The 18,678-nt window shown below is 47.2% G+C and overlaps 1 protein-coding gene across 1 annotated transcript in view; it reads left to right on the top strand.

Moving 5' to 3' along the window:
- The first annotated feature begins 3,642 nt into the window (after positions 1-3,642).
- Gna14 (G protein subunit alpha 14) overlaps positions 3,643-18,678 on the top strand; it is a 165,305-nt gene continuing 150,269 nt past the window's right edge. Inside the window, exon 1 of the mRNA XM_052713825.1 lies at positions 3,643-5,190. Coding sequence (XP_052569785.1) covers positions 5,067-5,190 — 124 coding nt within the window. The 5' untranslated portion in view covers positions 3,643-5,066. The remainder of the gene's footprint in view (positions 5,191-18,678) is intronic.

Raw genomic sequence — 18,678 nt, 5'->3', positions numbered from 1 at the left:
CCAGAAGAGGGCACAAGATATCATTATGGATGGTTGTGAGACACCATGTGATTGCTTGGAATTGAACTTAGGACCTCTGGAAGAGCTGCCAGTGCTCTTAGCTGCTGAGCCATCTCCAGCCCCCTACAAGCCACCTTTATGATACACACAGGTACACTCTTCTGGGGTTCCAGGGCAGGATGTGCATGGCAGGTACTTCACCATTGTCTATTCATACCTTGACTCTTTTTTTCTTTAAAGGCATAATGGCCATTCCCAGGAATGAGTCACGAACTCAGCTTGCAAACTGACATAAAGATGCTGAACACCGTTAGCTCTGCACACTTCCATTGGGTCGCTTTTTTTATGCTCTTTCTTCTAAATTCTCTTTTTTCTGTTGACATATATTCATCATACATAATGTTGTGTTTCATCAAGGCAATTTTTTTTCAAATGTATCATGTACTGTGGCCACATGTACTTCTCTCATGTTCTGTCCCTCTGGTCTCCCTCCTTCCTCTCTCTCTCTCTCTCTCTCTCTCTCTCTCTCTCTCTCTCTCTCTCTCTGTATTTAGGTATTGATATCAAGTTCTAGGATTCACAAATAAGAGCAAATGTGCTATTTCTGTGTCAGCATCTGGCTTATTTTGCTTAATGTGGTATCTGCTATTGCATCCATTTTTCTAGTAAGCAGCATACTTTTATTCTTCATTATGGCTGAATAAAACTTTACACACACACACACACACACACACACACACACACACACACACACTCATGTTTAAAAAATCCATTTATCCATTGGTAGACCCCTAAGCTGATTTCATGACTTGGCTATTGTGACCAGTGCAGCAGTGAACACGAATGTGCAGTCTCTGTGATACAGTGACAGCGTGCTCCAGGCATATGCCTAGAGACAGTATAGCTGGGTCATATAGTACTTCTTGAATTCTAAAGTAATATATGTCCCAAAGAGAATGACATCTTTCCAGCCCTCTGATGTCCCTTCCCTTGTTGCTCTGCATTAGAATCAGGGCAGTCGTTCTCTCTAAGGGTGCAATTGAAGAGTGGCCAGCAAACACGTTCAGGCTCTTCCTAAACCAGTGCTCATTTCTGGTTGACCACCTCCTTCTCCACCTTCATGTCATCACCATCATCATCGTCGTCGTCATCGTCGTTGGCATGCCATCGTTGTCTTCATATTCTGCCACGAGAGCCTTCTTTTCTCTCTTCTTAGACGATTTTTTTTCTTGGTTTCAGTTTTATACAGTAAACTAAAATTTGCTAGTATAAGACTCGCAGGTTAAACAAGAAATTCCTGTGAGTACCAGGAATTAGATAGACAGGTGTGCTAGGGAGGGATGGGATGAGCACAGGCAGCTGTGGGCCTTGCGTCTCATGAAGGAGTGGAGACTGCTTCTCAGAAGAGATGCGTTTGGAAAGGAAATGTCCTAACTTTGCCTGAGGTAAGAGATGGCATTCCCGTAAAGGGGGACAGAGTGCACCAAGGCCTGTAGATGACAACAGGACATTTGTCTGAGATTCCATTAGCATGGCAGACAAGGGAGACACTGCCATGGCGTGATGCTTCTCCCGGAAAGAGGAGTGCGGGGGCTTTCACTTTTCTGGTAGACCACGGCTCAGTACTTCTTGTCACCGGAATCCTCAGTGCCTGGATCAACCTGGCCTGGACTCTGAAAATCCCAGACTTGAAGCTATCTGACCTGAAGAGGCCAGTACTTGGCAGGCAGAAGCAGCCCAGCTGGAGTCTATGAGGAATCAGGTGGCGCTACAGCAGATTGGGAATGATTAGGAAAAGCATTCTCCGTTAGTAAGCGCTTTCTTCAAAGCTAGCCTTTCCTGGAAAGATGTTTCAAAAATCATGATATAAAATTATTCTGATCTTATGCCCTAGATCTTACAGATGATAAGGAAAAGAGAAACAAGTACATAAATAGGAAACTAATTGGCTTGTGTTATCCCATTGTATAGTTCTCGGGAGCTTATGATGCTCAATAATAACTTAAAGTTTACTTTACTTCCTTTTTAAAATTAGTTTTTAATTTTTAATTTTATATGTATGAATGTTTTGCCTACATGTATGTCTGTGCACCACATTTGTGTAGCACATGCAGAAGAAAGAAGAGGGTGTTGGATTCCCTGGAACTGGAGTTACAGATGGTTGTGAGCCACCATGTGGGTGCTGGGAATTGAACCAGGGTCCTCTAGGAGGGCAGCCAATGCTCTTAACTGCTGAGTCAGCTCTCCAGCCCCTTAATGTTTTTTTCTCATCAAAGAAACAATTGAATGTTAGAACTGGGTGAGTCCTTTGAATGGATTCTAGTCCCTTGCTCTGTTTACAGTTAAGGAAAGTGCAATCTAAATATGATGGGAAGGGCCACAAGTCACTCTATCAGATAATTAGAGTTACTTGTGTTAGATGATCAGGCAGTCAGTTTCGGCTCAGAGCAACTAACCTTTCTGCTATATGTACTTTAGGCTCTTAAAATTGCAGGTATATATTCTCACCATACCACTTATATTTTACTGCTTACGTATTTGTGCCTTGTCTTTTCTGCTGAACGTATTTTGAGGATTCTCCTCAGTTTGTTATTTCAAGGCCGTATGGCATGAATGATAGATAGGAATACAGTTTAAGGACTACGTGGCTAATCAGTTTCATTAGTACATGGATGTTGTGGAGTGTTCTTATACAGGCTAGGACAGTCATACTATCTTCTGGTGATGTGATTTTCCTTTTCTGTGCTGGATGTTAAATATACAGGAGGCCAGTGCTTTACCACTGAGCTGCATCCCCAGGCCTGAGGGAGATTGTGGGACCAGCATGACACATGCAGTCTGTCATTCACCAAAACATCACAGGGTGTTTGTTATTCTGACATAATGTTACTCACAGATTATCTTAGTGCCTACATAATATTGTCCTATGTGGATAAGACGTGGTTAATTTGGTCTAGTCTCTGTTGTTGACATTTTCGTCTTTGAGTTTTTATTGTTATCTGAAGCTACAAACCTTTGCCAAAGCTGTGGGGCTTCTCAGGGGCCACATTCTATGGGAGGATTACAGCTTTGATCAAAGTGGATGGGAAGACTGAGAACTTTTGGCAGGTACCACCAAGTTTACCAGGGATGGTCGGCCATGGTCTGTTTTTTGAAGGCTAGTAACCTGAGTTATTCCAATTAACTTGGGATTCAGGTTTGCTCTGGTCTCAGTATCTATGAAGGACTAGAAACTGTGATCGAGGCTTTAGTTTGAGGAGTCAGGTGGTGGAGTTCTTGGTGTAAAACAGTCTGTAGGAGCTAAAGGGAAAATGCGTGACAGATAGCTGAGGGAAAATCCAGACATTTTCCTACAGGGGTCACTGTTGCTGTCAATTTATGCCCGGGAGGAAACGAAAATCCTAGGGTGTTTTAAAGCCTGATTAGTCCGCACTTCTTAAACTGTAAAGTAAACAAGACTTTGCAGGCAGATAGCATTAGCTGCCAAGTTCTTATATAACGACCACACTGCCCACTCCTGCTTCAATTGCTCTTTACGGAGGAAGCATTGGCGTCGGATTCCGTAAGTGTGCACACGTCGTACACCGACTTGAATAGAAGGGAAAGAAGATTCTTTTGCTGTGGTCCGCAAGATCCCTTGTTCTGCTCTCGCTTTGCACCTTAAAATCTGCACAGACTAAAACAGCGAGTGCAACTTGCTTTGTGTCTTTCCATTTGAGTTGTCGAGGGTGCGTTTAGATTTTACACACGGCGTTCCAGGAGCTGTCCTAAGGCGGCAGTCTGGTTGCAGGGCTGAGTAGGGAACCGCCAGGTGTGTCGGGAAGGTGCCAACTCTTTCTACAAAGCAGCAGTCTTTTCCATCACCAAATGCAAAGCAGCCAGACGTTTTTCCACCCTCACCCTCCAGTCCCCGGCCCCCCATCCGGCGCCGGGAGGTAGGACCGGCTGGGAGGCGTTAACTAGCCCTCTGCTCTTTTACCCGACCCCAGAGGCGGCTGCTGTTCCTAGCAGAGCCATCTGGCTGGTCTGCACTAGACAGGCAAGCTTCGAGCTGACCCAGGGCTTGTTCCAAGCCCAGGCTGGGCTGGGGCATCCGGGAAGCGGAGGGAGTCAGTCTAGGAACCTCAAGTGTGAGCAGTGGAGAGGCTGGTGGGCAAGGCTCAGCCTCTGATGGGAGGGGAGGCCAGAGCCTAGCTGCTAGCACGCAGTGTGTGTCCTGGCTGCAGACGCCTGGCTCGGTCCGCTAGTGCGCCTCCACCCCTGGCACCGAGGCTGGGAGTTGGCGAAACTCCCTCACCTGTCGGAACCCGGATCTGGCAGCGGGAAGGGTCTGGCAGCCGGCGCCTGCTGGTTACAGCAAGCTTGGCAAGTGGCCCTGCCTGCACTAGGGGCGCCTCGGCCAAGGAGGCAGGTGTGAGGCTGCTCCGCACCCTAGCCTCTTCGCAGGTCCGTCGTTCTCCTTTGTCCCCAGGCACCATCAGGTTGGGGTAGGCCTAGGGGCAACTCCTGCAGACTCCAGGACTGTAGGTTCGAGACGCCCCGCCTCCTCCTGCCTCTTAGAGCGTCAGTGCTGGAGGAACCTTCCATTCGGAGAGAGTCTACAGTAACTGCAGAGGTTTTCAGGACTTTGCAGGCAGAGACTCGCTGGTCCGTTGTCTGCAAGCCACGCCACGTCTGCTGCTAGCCTGCGACACCCCTAGACTCGGAGAGACTACTCTCCCAGCGGCACCGACACCCCAACTTTTGATTCGCGGTCTGCGTTGCCTACTTGGGTGCCCAGCTACAGTGCCCGGGGGCGCGCATCTTCTGGAGACGGCGCCGCTCACACAGCCCAGCTTGCTCTTCTTTCCCACAAGAGTGAGGGGCTGGGTGCCTGATCCAGGACCACAGTAGCCCTCGGGCGGGAACTGCCTTCGAGAAAGGTTAAGCCCAGGAGCTCCGAGCCTCTTACTCCAAACCATAGTCGGTTCAGGTGTTTTCTCTCCAAACCCTGCGCCTGGCGCGGATCATCCGCGCGGCTGGGCGGTGAGCGTGGGGTCCCTGTCGCCCCGTCGGAGTGGCAAACCATGGCCGGCTGCTGCTGTCTGTCTGCGGAGGAGAAAGAGTCGCAGCGCATCAGCGCGGAGATCGAACGGCAGCTTCGCCGCGACAAGAAGGACGCGCGCCGTGAGCTCAAGCTGCTGTTGCTGGGTGAGTGGCTGCGTTTATCCGGCGGGCAGTTCGGATGTTAGCGTCCGGGCTCCTTCCCGTCCAGCCGAGGAAGCCCGGTGGCGTGCTGTCGTTTCCTCCCGTCCCGTCCCGCGGCTCACAGATGCTGAGGCCTCCAGGCTTAGGCGCGGGTCTTTTTCACCTGGGGCTGGGTTATGTTCGACCCCCGACTCCCAGTATTTCAGAGCAGGGCCGGGCTCAGCTCTTGGGCTCTTGTCTGTTTTCCCCGGCACTGACCCCTCCGCCCTTGGGCTCCCAGCAACCTCAGTTGCTGCAGAACCCCAACCTGGATGTTGGCGGGCGTTAGGGGGCTGCCTGGCCCACAGTTTAGGCTCTGTTCTCCATGGATTCTGACCGCAGGTGCCGTACGCAGCCTACTTTTTACCCCCAGCTAAGGTTATATGGGAAGGCTCTGTCCTCACAGTAAGAACTGACAAAGGAAAGTCTAGAAACAAACTTGAGAAAAGAGAAAGCTGATAAGGGGTGAGCCATGCAAGTGAAGCCCCTACTGCTAATACCTACTACCAATACCTTCTGTGACCTCCTTGGCCCACCTTGGTTCTACTTAGCTGGCCCGGCTACCTCTATCGGTGCCTCGGCAGGCTTTTAGAAGGTCTCTGCAGAAGTGTTTCAAAAACAAAAAGAAAAGAGTTTAAGGTGCGATTCATTCCCCCAAGGCAAGGATTAATTTCTTCTGATCTACAGAATGTCCTTCAGTCCATCCACTGGTGAATACTGACCTTTTTTTTTTCTTTTACCAGTTCCTCCCTGAATAGCTGCAAGTATTTCAACTTGTTCCCTCCATCTTTTCAGGAGCAAGCCCTCTCTTACTGTGTATTTAATTATCTTTGAGCAGTCACATTTCATGACCTATGAAGGAAAGACAGAGTCGACCTGGAGAGAGAGGCCTTTTAGTCTGCTCTGCCTTCAGACCCGGGCAAAGGAGCCAACTGTCTGCTATGTAACCCCTACTCCTGCGTTTAAAGGGCCTCCCCTGGTTTTCCTCGGACCTGTAAGTCCAAAAGGCTGACCACCCAGATTCCACACACCTGCCTCTCCTCTAAGGCCAGAGGAAATTCCCTGCCTAAAGGACTCCTAGCTTACTGTTGGGGTCTTGGCCAGTGAGGGAGAGAGATCTGATTCAGGGGGAATACCCATAGGGAGGCTGTTTGCTCAGGCTGGGAAGGAGCTTGGGACTGTGGCCTCGGGTCCACGGGTATCCCTAAGAGGTTCCTAAGGGGGGCAGATTATGGGGTGTGGGTGGGAAGGAAGGGCCTCTGTACACCCCCAGAGCCAGGGCTGCTTACCAGAACTGGGCTGGCCCAGGAACTCGAGCTGAACTCTGCAGGCTGTCATCAAGCTTGGTTGGTCAAGTGGAGTACTGTCACAGTTTGTAGTTTGATACTCAGTTAATCAATTACACCTTCCTTCAACTTAAGATGCACACTTTTCCTTGTCAAGGGTAGACTAAACTCTAGTTCATTTTGAAATATTTAGATTTGTGTCGATGTGTGAAGTACTGTTAGGCCTATACCAAGAGCTGGGCATATGCTGGCTCCTTGTAAGGCTAATTATGCAGTAAGCTGAGCCATAACATATTGCTAATGGGCGTATTTGACACACTTAGACACACAAAGTAGAGAAGGAATGCCCGAGGGCACATTGTTTGCCTTAAAGGTCACATTTAATCCAGGTAACAAAGCCTCAGGCTGTTCTAGCCCTTGTTCCACTTCTCCTGACCCCTTGAAGTACTTTGTGCTCCCTTCTCCCAGATGGGACTATCAATCATTATGGTGACAATTTTCCCATTCAAGGTACAGTTCCAAATCCCATGGAGCTACCAGAGCTTTGATGGGCTTAAAAATCTAAGTTCTTTCTATCTTAAGAGGGTTAAGCCATAGTCCTGTGACTAAAAGATTCGGCAGTCAGGGAAGGGTATGTGCCATGTTGTCTGAAATCACAGAGTGGAAACTTCACTAGTTACTAGAGTAGCTGGACTAGATCATTCGCTGATCACGTCTCTCAGATATTAAAGCTCCACTTCATAAACAGGACTTTGAGATCTTGTGTGGAGTGTGTTCCCAGAAGCCGTGGGCTATCACAATGATGCCTGTGTCTGCAGCCAGGGTGAGGGTGTTTCTGAAGTGTGCTGTAGGGTAGCAGAGTCCTGACTATGCTTAGTAAAAGTCTAGGTCACTATCCAGTACTGAGGGGCACAAGTTGTCTGGTTATAGCTGGTGGTTGCAAGATGTTGGCTGAACGCTTCTCAGCAGGAGGAGACGAAGAAAATAAAGGATACAGCTGAATTTAGTAGAAAGGAAGTCCTTCTAATTGGGCAAAATACTGCTGGAGAAGTGATGGCAATGTGTGTCCTGTACACCAACGGGGAGGTGGACCTTGGACTTGTGTGCCTCTAAGTCATGTGCCTGCGAGCTCACCATTCTACAGGCCTCTGTGACTGGAATGGGAAAGGAATGGATATTCCTCCGTACTGACACCCTTGCCAGAGCACAGATGAAACCTCCCAGTGCCTTGAGGCAGAGGCTGGAGCTAGACCAAAGGAGTGTGGCGTTCTTCAAGACAGATGCAGAGCCAAAGGCCATTTTGCCTAAGGAGAAATAGAAACTTCTGTGAGAGCTGTGGCTGCAGACAGGGTGACCCGTAAGGCCAGCTCAGTGGAGCTCAGTGAACTCAGCCCAGAGATAGCAGCCTCAGCTCCTTGAGAAAGCTAGCTCCATGCTGGCCCATCAGCTACCGCTGGAAAGCAGCCACCAGCTCTGAGCAGGGCAGTGTGTGCTGTGAGCTTCCGGGGATGTCCTTGTGGGTAGAGATGCCAGCAGCCTTGAATCCCATCCTGAGGCTGGGTGCCACCTTTGCTGGTCTTGAGGCTGTAAACCTAGGGGAAGAGGAGTCACTAGTAGGAACAAATTGAGTGCTTTATAGACTGTGGCCTCTGTGGCCTGACCCCGTTTTGTGACTTCACTTCTCAATCAGAAGCACTACTGGCCTTCCTCCTTCCTGGCAGGACGAGCCTGTGCCCCTCAGCTTGGACCCTGAGCTGGGCAGAGTTGGGGTGGTTTGCTGATGTCGGGATCCTCAGAGTAAAACGTGGGTGCTGACAAGGGGCTCTACCCTTGAGACCTCAACACTCCTTCCTACCTCTGTTTGGGATCCTGGTCCCAGCAAGACACCTAGGCCTGGTCAAGCTCTTTCACAGGCCCCCATCATCACTGTTGTCTCTTCAGCAGCCTTGTGAGGATTGTCCCCAGATGGGGGCCCACTCTGCTGCCCTGAGTCACCAGGGTACTGAGGAGCTTTGCTGCGTTTCCTTTAGCTCCCCGCTTCTCACACCACCTGCCTTTAGCTAGGGTGCATGGTCTTGTGGCTCTGGCTTGCTCTAAGCTCAGGCTGTTTACTGCTATACACTCACTCCTATGATCCTGCAAAATGGTCCTGTCTGGAGACAGAACAGGTCTGGCCCTGTAGCTTCCCAGTGGAATGGCAGTATAGAGTCATGTTAAATATTAGCTGTATTGATAGACCTTGTTCTCAGGATGTGAAATGTGAAGATAGTACTCCCAGGCCCACACACTGACCCATACTCCACCCTACATCCAGGAGGTGCACCCAGGGTGGTCCTCAGCCTCCTACAGGGTGAGCCACATGTTAAGGCACATCCTCCCAGGCCACTCATGGAGAGGATGCTGGTGGCAGTGGCAGAAGCAGTGACCTGAGAAGATGAGGTCAACAGACACAGTGTGGATCTTAGGGCACTTGGTGGCTGAAAGTGGGTAGTTGTGAATACAGAGAACTGGACACAGATCCCAAGTCCCCTTTATCAGAGGCCACCTTGGCTGTCAAGTGAGACACCAGGGCTACCTTACTGAGTAGAAATGCTCTCACCTAGAGAAGAAGTTTCCTGTGGAGTGAGAGTTGGTGCAAAAGCTTGCCAGGGTAGCCACAGCCTAGCACAGCCTGGGGTAGCTTACAGGGCTTCCTTCCCATTGGCATGTTCTTCTGTGTGCCAAGGTTTCTGTGACTTATCTTCAGGTGACTACAGTCTGATAATGGCCTGTGGCCACCTTCTCATGATGCTCCTCCTGGGGAACAGAGGGCCTCCCTTCAGGTTCCTACTTTGGAGAGCAGCCCACAGGCCATCCTCATGCTTGCTGAGAGCCAATACTGAAGCCTAGGGCCACGGGACAGTTGCAGCATTCCAGGGCCAGCAGACTGCATAAGCATTTCTGGGACTTCCTTGCAATTACTGCAAGAAAGTGTCCTGGGAGATAACCATATCTGCAAGGGCAGAGCAGCACTCAGCAGCTGGCTACTACCTGTAGCCTGAGTCCCAGAGTGCCCATTTCTGATTGGGCACATGCTGAGCATCTGGCTGGACACCACTGATCCAGGGAAAATTGGGGTTCCCCTCTTTAAGAATGGACTCAAAGCGGGTGGTGGTGGCACATGCCTTTAATCCCAGCACTTGGGAGGCATGGTCAGGCGGATCTCTGAATTCAAGGCCAGCGTGGTCTACAGAGAGAGTTCCAGGACAGTCAGAGCTACACACACAAACACACACACACACACACATACACACACACACACACACACACACAAAAACAAAAAACAAAAAACAAAAAACAAAAAAACCTGTCTCAGGGGGAAGAAAGGCCTCAAACAAGTTCAAGGATGATTTTATTAAAGAAGGAAAGGAGGAGGGAGGGGAAGGAAAGGAGGGGGAGGAATGAGAGGAGTGGAGGGGTGGGAAACCCAGGGCAGACAAATTGTAAACCTCAGCAGCTGCCTGGAGGAGGAGAATGGAGGAAAGAAGGAGAAACAGACAGTTCTGATTCAGTTGAGATGGAGGTCAGCCCATGGCAGACAAGCCGCCACATGGAGGGAGGGGAGGCCTTGGAGCAGTGGTTCTCAACCCTCCTAATGCAGCGACCCTTGAATACAGTACCTCATGTGTGGTAACCCGCCCCCCATCATAAATTATTTTTGTTGCTACTTCATAGCTATCATTTTGCTACTGTAATGAATCATCATGTAAATATCTGTGTTTTCCAATGGTCTTAAGCGACCCTTGTGAAAGGGCTGTTAGACCCCCAGAGGAGTTGTGACCCACAGGTTGAGAACTGCTGCTCTGGCAACAATAAAGAAGCCCACACTATTGAGAAAAAAAGCTCACATAGTTGAGGAAAGCATGCTTCAAAATGAGAAATAAAAGTTATGCTCTTCTGAGTAATCAAAAAGTGAACTGACTTACAAGCTACATAGGGATTCTGGGAAGAAAAAGTATGGTATCTCATCAAAGGACTAATTACCCCACCTATCTCTTTAGTATGGTTTAAGGTGAACCTGCTTTCTTAGGGGGTAGTCCCTGGGCCAAGAGAACTACCCAGCCCAATTGGAATGTTAGGTCTCCATTCAGGCTGAAAAGTCTATTCTCTTGACCAGGAGATTTTTTCTACTCCAGCACCACATGGAGATGAGAAGGTCTATAGGCATGACATGGTCACTCCATTTCACCCAAACAGAACATGGACCCTTCATGTGGGCACAAACATGGAAGGCAGATCCCAAGACAATGGCTCTCTGCCTAAATGATTGTGTTTTAGGGTTACTGTTGCTCTGGTGAAACACCATGACCAAAGCAACTTGGGAAGGAAAGGATTTGTTTGGCTTACACTTCCACATCACAGTTCATCATTGAAGGAAGTCAGGACAGAAACCCAAAAAGAGCAGGAACCTGGAGGCAGGAGCTATGCAGAGGCCATGAAGGGTGCTGCTTACTGGCTTGCTCATCATGGCTTGCTCGGCCTGCTTTCTTATAGAACCCAGGACCACCAGCTCAGGGGTGGCACCACCTGTAAAGGGCTTGGCCCTTCCCTATCAATCACTAATTAAGAAAATGCTCTTCAGGCTTGCCTGCAGCCTGATCTTATGGAAGCATTTTCTTAGTTGAGGCTCCCGCCTCTCAGATGACTCTAGCTTGTATCAAGTTGACAAAAAATCACATAAAACTAGCTAAAACAATGAGGGAGGGATTTTTCTGTTCTATATTTTCTAATCTTTATAGAATGAACATGGATTACATGGCAATAAATTTTGGTGAAAAAAATAAAATAAATAATCAAACACCCCATTGATAGGTAGTATTGTGTAGAAAACTTCATTTCCAGACAATGGCAATTAAATGAAGGAATTGTCTTCCTTTGATTTTAGTGCTTGGTGAAGTGTTGCTTAGTAATTAAGTTGAGTTTTTCCAGTCACCCTGACTGCTAAACTTGGACATAGACTTCATCTTAGAACTTTATGGAAGGAAGGGGAAGTGGTACTTAACTTAAATCAATTATATTCTTCTGGCAGAGCCACCATAATAAAATACTACAGGTTGGGAGGCTTAGGCAATGGGAATTGATTTTCTCTGAGGCTGGAAGCTGGAGTCCACAGACTGAGGTTTGTTTAATCTTGATGCTTTTTACTTCGGCTTGTAGACAGGACCTTGCCGTGTCCTCCTGTGGCCTTTCAGCCTTGTGTGTTCATTCCTGATGTTTTCTTATCCTCCCACAGGGAGTTTAGTCCCCTTAGATTGGGCTTTAAAGGCCTTGTTTTATATTAATCATCTCTTTAAAGACCTTATTTCCAAAAACAGTTATTCTCTAAAGTATTGGTGGTTGAGACTTCAACAGATACATGTTGACAGGAGGGTATTATTCAGCCCATAACGTCAACAGTGGCGGGAAGACACATCCTACCTCAGCTGCCATTGCCTGTGAATTCTCTTCTTAGTCCTCTTCACTCAGGTAAAGCTATCCTTGCCTACAGCACAGAAAAACACTTTGGGACAAGTCAGAGTGAAGCTACATTAACGGGTTTATAAGTAGAAACACGGGATAATACATGCTTCAGATTGAAGTTCGGAAGGAAGAAGAGGTCACAGTCACTTCTTATTGCTGTGATAAAACACCCTGACAACAGTGACTTCAGGAAGGAAGGGTTTGTTTGGCTCACAGTTCCATTGTGATGGGCAGGTTCTGGTGACAGGAGCATGAGGCAGCCGGTCACATTGCATCCACAGTCATGAAACAGAGGGATGACCACCTGTGCTCAGTCAGCTTCATTCCTCGTATGCAGTCCAAGACCCCAGCACAGAGAATGGTACCACCCTCCTTAAGGTCTATTCAACTCCTCATAGGCATGTCCAGAGACTAACCTAATCTAAATAATTCCTCAAAGATATCCCAGATCCTGTCAAATTGACAGTAACAGTAACTACCACCACAAGTCTTTAAAAAAAAAAAAAGACACTGTACAACTCAAACACGGGCCATTTATAACAAGGTTTAAGCAAAGTTTAAACATGAAGGAGAAAAATATGAGTTGGTTTATTTCTCTTATCTTAAAGGATTTCCTAGCTGGGGGACCTGTGGCTTACACCTATAGTCCCATGTGGCGGTAGAGGCAGAAGAATCAATATTCGAAACTCTGTAGTAAGTTAGATGCTAGAATGGGCTACTGAGACCCTGTCTTAAAATTAAATTACATTCACAAATAAAGAAAAAATTCTTTTTGTTAATGAGGATGGTTTTATAAGGTTCACTGTTTGGATTTAGGGACGAGAAAGGAGTCCTGATACAGTTAAAATGCAAGGCCTGGCTGGGCTTGAACATGCTGGCCCCAGCCCTAAGTAAGCATGGCCTGTTGTTATTTTAGCATCCTTGTCTGAGATGTCATTAGGAAGGCCAGCACTGTCTCTGTAGGAAATTCTGATGTTATCAGTTGTGTTGATGGCCTTGAATCTTGGCCAGTAGAAATACAAGCTAGGCCACAGGGTGAGAAGCTTCTTTCTCTCCCGTGTTCCCTGAAGTCTCCAAGTCTGTCTATCCTGCCCTAACAACACTGTAGGAGTTGAAATGTAGTCTAGACTGCTGGTTCCAAACCCTGGCTCTGCCATTGCTTGCCTGTGAGTGTGATTCTTTCATCTCTGCAGGCAAACTGTGCGCAGTGAGCCCTTGTTGACCCATCTTTTGGTATTTTTTCAAGCATCAGGGAGGTGTCATTTCGCATGTTAGCTGACCAGTCACTGGCTGCATAGCAGTTCGTTTAAAATTTCCAAGTAGTATTTTAACAGGGATATTTGGCTTTTCATTTCTTTTCTTTTTTTTTTTTTTGTGGGGGGGGGGGTTGTCTTGTTTTGTTTTGGTTTTGGTTTTTTCGAGACAGGGTTTCTCTATGTAACTTTGGAACCTGTCCTGGATCTCACTTTGTAGACCAGGCTGGACTCGAACTCATAGAAATTCGCCTGGCTCTGCCTCCCAAGTGCTGGGATTAAAGGCGTGTGCCACCACCCGCCTGGCGCTTTTCACTTCTTACAGGGTTTCCTAGACTGTAAATTGATTTTGGTCATTTTTTCTTGTAGCTGAAAGTTTCTCGAGTCCTGACAGGCCCCTGCAGTCCTGTGGCCTGCTTATAAAATAATCACTCAGAAGCTTTTATTAATTATAACTGCCTGGCCCTTAGCTCAGGCTTAATACTGACTGGTTCTTATACTTAAATTAACCCATAATTCTTATCTATGTTTAGCCACATGGCTTGGTACCTTTTCTCAGTTCTGACTTGTCATCTTGCTTCCTCTATGTCTGGCTGGCAACTCCTGACTCAGCCCTTCCTCTTCCCAGAATTCTCATTGTCTGCTTGCCCTGCCTATACTTCCTGTCTGGCTACTGACCAATTAGCATTTTATTTTATCAACCAATCAGAGCAACACATATTCACAGCGTACAGAAAGACATCCCACAGTATTTCCTAATTACACTAAATAACAGAAAGCTGGGTCCAAACAAGCTTTATTGGATCAAATAAAACAAAATCTCCCCTTAAAACTAACTGTGGCGTTTCTGGGTAGGAGAGCACTAGAGACGCTTCATGGCGCTTCCTCTGTGAAAGGCAATAGAGCTCCCTGAAAAAGAAAAGAAACAAAGCGGCAAACACTCCCTATTTCCTAATCTTAGTCTAGTCTGACAGATTTCTCCAGAGTGCCAGGGCTGGCACTCAGTGCAAGGAACCCTTTCTCAAGGAACTGGATGGAAAGACTGTCACAAAAGCGTAATCGCAACCTGGAGATGGCAGCCCAGGCAGAGTGGGAAAGAGCAGGGGTCACTTGGGAGGGGCTTAATGATTCATGGGCCGTAGGACGGTGCTGACAGACTGTTCACAAGTTAGGGCTCGGATGGTCCACATGCCAGGGAGAGAGCAGCACAAACTCTCTGGCTATCAAGGGAGATTGGTGAGGACAGTTGATGGTATTCTCAGGATCTGGGATGATAAGTAGGACCCTTTGGACAGGATTTTATTGAGCTTTTGTGCTTTAAGTCTGCATCAGAGTATTGTGCTCACTATAAAATAGGTGTTAATACGAAGATGATTAATAGTTTTTGGCCAAAGTGTGCTTCAGAAGATTGTGGTTGTCTCTGTACCTGCAATAAATGAGCCCCTCCCACCAGATAGATGACCTGCTTCCGTCCATAACGCAGCCGTCCCTGGAGACTTCTTAAGGGGCAAGGACAGGCACCTCTCTTCTTTCTGTCTGTCTGTCCAGACAGCCTTTTGACTTTTCCCATTGTACTTTCCAAGCAAATTCTTTTGAGGTATTTTACATGCCGTGAAAACTACCAGTTCTAAGTGTACAGATGGTAAGCATGAGAATTGTATAAACACAGGCATAAGCATGATCTAGAACATTCTCCCCATCCCTAAAAGTTTTCCATGTCCCTTTGTAGTTATTGTCCTCCCCCAAATCATTTATTTTAACTTTTTATATGAAAACATCTTTAAATGTATGAAAAAACACAAGAATAAGAATTTAAGGGGCCTATGGAGATGCATTAGTGGGTAAGAACACTTACTGTGTAAGCAAGAAGATCTGAGTTCAAATCCCCAGTACCCACATAAAAGTTAGGCATGGCTGAATGCACTGAGAACCTCAGTGTTGGGGGGCAAAGACAGGAGGATCCTGAGAGCTCACTGGCCTGACAGCCTAGCCAAAACAGTGGGTCAGGTTCACTGGGAGACCCTGCCTCAAAAATAAAGGGGAGAATGCTGGGGGAGATATTTGACATTCCTCTGGCATCTGCATGTGAGTGCCCCTGCACCAACACGTGTATACACACCACACACACACACACACACACACACACACACACACACACACACACACTAAATTCGTGCACTATTCAGGTATATTCTTTTCCTAATTCACTTGCTATGTAACTTGTACCTCTTTTTGTTCTTATTCGTTTATTTCCTCCACGTTTTGGAAAATTTTGAGAGTGTGTTATATGCACTGTAGCCTTTACCTCTAACCACATCCATGTATTTTTCCTAAACCAGGAAAAGATCTTCCACAGGCACCGTCCATTTGTTTAACCATGGCAGGACATTTGTGTGCAGTCTATTTCTTGTACCCTAGAGTTGTCAGTCAGCCCAGGAATGTCCCAAGTGGCATTGCCTCATCCCAAACCCGGGGCTGGATGTCAGCTTAGATATCACATTTGATTCTCATGTCTTTTTGTCTCTTTAACGAGAACATTTTATAGGCTCTCACGATATTGAATTTTTCAGGAACACATCTCTCTCACGCCTCTTCAAACCAAGCATCCCTCATTTAGGCTTTGTCTGATTCTCTCAGGACGATAGTCCGGCTAGCCATTCTTGGCTGGAACACCAAGAGGTGTTGCTACTTTCGGAGGGACTTACATCTGAGGTACCTGGAGGCCATTTGCTTCTCACTGATGACTTTAACTTTGATTACCTGGTCAAGAGGCTGCTTTCTTACCCCTTGAATCACACTGTTCCTTCTCAAAATGTCCTTCTCAGTAACATTTTTTTCCAGGCCTTCCACATGTTAGGCAAGTTCTCTATCTCTGAGCTACATGCCAAATTACCAAAATATCTTCAGTTTACTAGTCATTTTTTTTTATTCCTGGCTGATCAATTATATGATATGATGGCTTCAAAATTATCTTCCATCTCCAGGTGTCTCTCTGTGCTCACTGGTAGACACTTGGCGTGCTGCTAAAAAGCCTTCCTGTTGCTTCTTTTTACTTACTTCTGTCTTTGTTCATTTATTTATTATAGTGTGGGCTCATGTGGTTCTCAAGGTGTACAAGATCTGTGTACCGAGGTCCCTTCCAAGCCGGCCCTGTGGCATTGCAACATGCCACCGTGATTTTCTTGATTATGTTCTCCCTGGCATAACAAGATGTTCTAGGACCAACTTGTGTCGGTTCTATTAGCCACTAGGCACGTCCAAGAGGACCTTGATCACTGCTAGTGGAAAACCTCACCTTACTGTTAGGTGCTCAAGGATTTGAGACAAAACAATCATGTTCATTAGTCTATCAATTTCAATACCAAAGTCCTGAAGAGTAAACGTTTTTAAGCCACTCCATAGGAGATAAAAATTTTTGAGGCTTTCATGAGTCTTAACCTGTGAGCAGATACAAAATAGGAAGGACCACCAGTGGAGTTTGGCAGAAAGCAACAAAAAAGTCTCTTACTCTCAACCCCCTTACTTAAAATATACTGTCCTGACTGGGGAGAAGGCTCAGTGGGAGAAGCTGTGTATGTATGAGGTGTGCAAGCACGAGGCCCTGAGTTTGAATCCCCAGACCCATATAAAGGCAGGCATGGCAGTGCATGTGTCTGTAATCCCAGCTCTCCTGTAGGATGGCAGAGACAGGAGAAGCTGTAAAAGCTTCGAAGCCAAACAGCCTGGCTCATGCAGCAGTGACCAAGAGACTCTGCCTCAAACAAGGGTCAGGGTGAGGGGCAATAGCTGCTGTTATCTTCCAATATCCTTGTGGGCACCATGGTGTACAACAGACAGACAGACACACCCCAGTTTTAAAAGATGCTTCCTAATCTATACAACAGTTTGCTTTATCTGTACCGATACCTCCTGAATCACAAAGGAAAAACTATTATAAGAATTCCCCTCTGTGATGTGCAGTGGGGTGGGCAAGAAGGAAAAGAGGGATTCCAGGAACCACTGTAGCAAAGATACTGTGCTCTGGAGGTGAGACTGGAATTCAGCTTCTCAGAATTAAACCCAGACTTGAAAAAAATGAAGATTGGCAAAAGGCACTGGCCGGGATGGTTGGTGTAGATGACCTTTCTCAGCCAACACCATCTTTCCTGAGTGGCAGAGTCCTCTGGGTTGGCTTCCTTCCTCTGTGGGAGCTGAAGGCACTGGGTGCCCTCTGGAACCCTTAGTTCTGGCAAGGGATATTCACTCCAGACATGGCTGTCATCAGTGTGGGTGCTCTGAGGCAGGACTTCCTATGAGTCAGGTAGCCTTGACTGTGCACGCTGTCAGAGGAGAGAAGCGTGCTGTGGGAATCTGAGGACTCTGAGGGCAGAAGAAGACGCAAAGGCCTCTGCTGGGGCCCTTACTCTCATCTAGTGGTTGGCTGCATGCTGGTGTGTAAACTCACTGTGCTGACCAGGGTTCTTAGCTGCAAATCATGTCATCAGAGAAGAATATATTAAGAGGAAAGCCGAAATCTGGGAGTTGATGAAAACTGGGCAGCAGACTCAGCAAAGTGACAGGCTCCAAGCAAGGCTTGACACAGTGAGTCCTGGCATCAGCCCGACCTGCCACTAACACCCTGGTGATGCTACACAAGACCTGCAGCTTTCGCTGGTGACGCACTGGACACTTACCCTCCCCAGCAGCTCTGCACATCACCTGTGACCGTTGTTGCATCCTTGCATCACTTTCAAAACTACAGGCCATCTGATTGGACCTAACCACTAGAGTGCCAGGGGTAGGCTTGATGATTAGGACATGTTTTTGGAGTCAGCCTGGCTGGGTTTAACATCTAGGTTCTTTCACTGATGAGCTGTATGCATCCTTGAATTAATCTAATTTCCTCATCCATTAAGTGGGACTAGTAAGCATACTAGGTGGATGGTATTATGAATAATTCAACAGAATGAGTCATTATTTTTATGACATTTAGCACCTGTCTCACAGTCAGTGCTATTGACTTCTAGTGCTGGTTGCCCAGACCTGATGGCACACGCTGTTACTCCAAGCACTTGGGAGACAGATGCAGGCAGATCTCTGTGAGCCCAAGCCCATCCTTGTCAACATGAATTCTAGGCCAGCTGTGGCTACACAATGAGACCCTCTTTCCAACAAAACAAAATAAAACTTTCTCTGGTTGAACAACAGTGTGCTAGTCTTGGGCTTCTACCATAGGAAGATACCTGAGTATCTTCTGCCTTTTCTGGAATTCCCCTCCTGCCACCAAAAGTGGGTACTCAGACGCTGTTCAACCCAAAATGACAAAGGTCCAAAACAAAGACGTGAGACTGTCATAAAGGAAAAGGGAAGTCTTCTCTAAGTGGGTCGGTAAAGGCAAACCGAAAGAAAAATCTGATAGAAACCTTTGGACAACG

This window comes from Peromyscus californicus, unplaced genomic scaffold (assembly GCF_007827085.1).
Source record: "Peromyscus californicus insignis strain IS unplaced genomic scaffold, ASM782708v3 Scaffold_4__1_contigs__length_199733344, whole genome shotgun sequence".
Classification (NCBI taxonomy): Eukaryota; Metazoa; Chordata; class Mammalia; order Rodentia; family Cricetidae; genus Peromyscus; species Peromyscus californicus.
The sequence above is the reverse complement of the archived record's forward strand: the minus strand, read 5'-3'. Positions and strand labels throughout refer to the sequence as shown.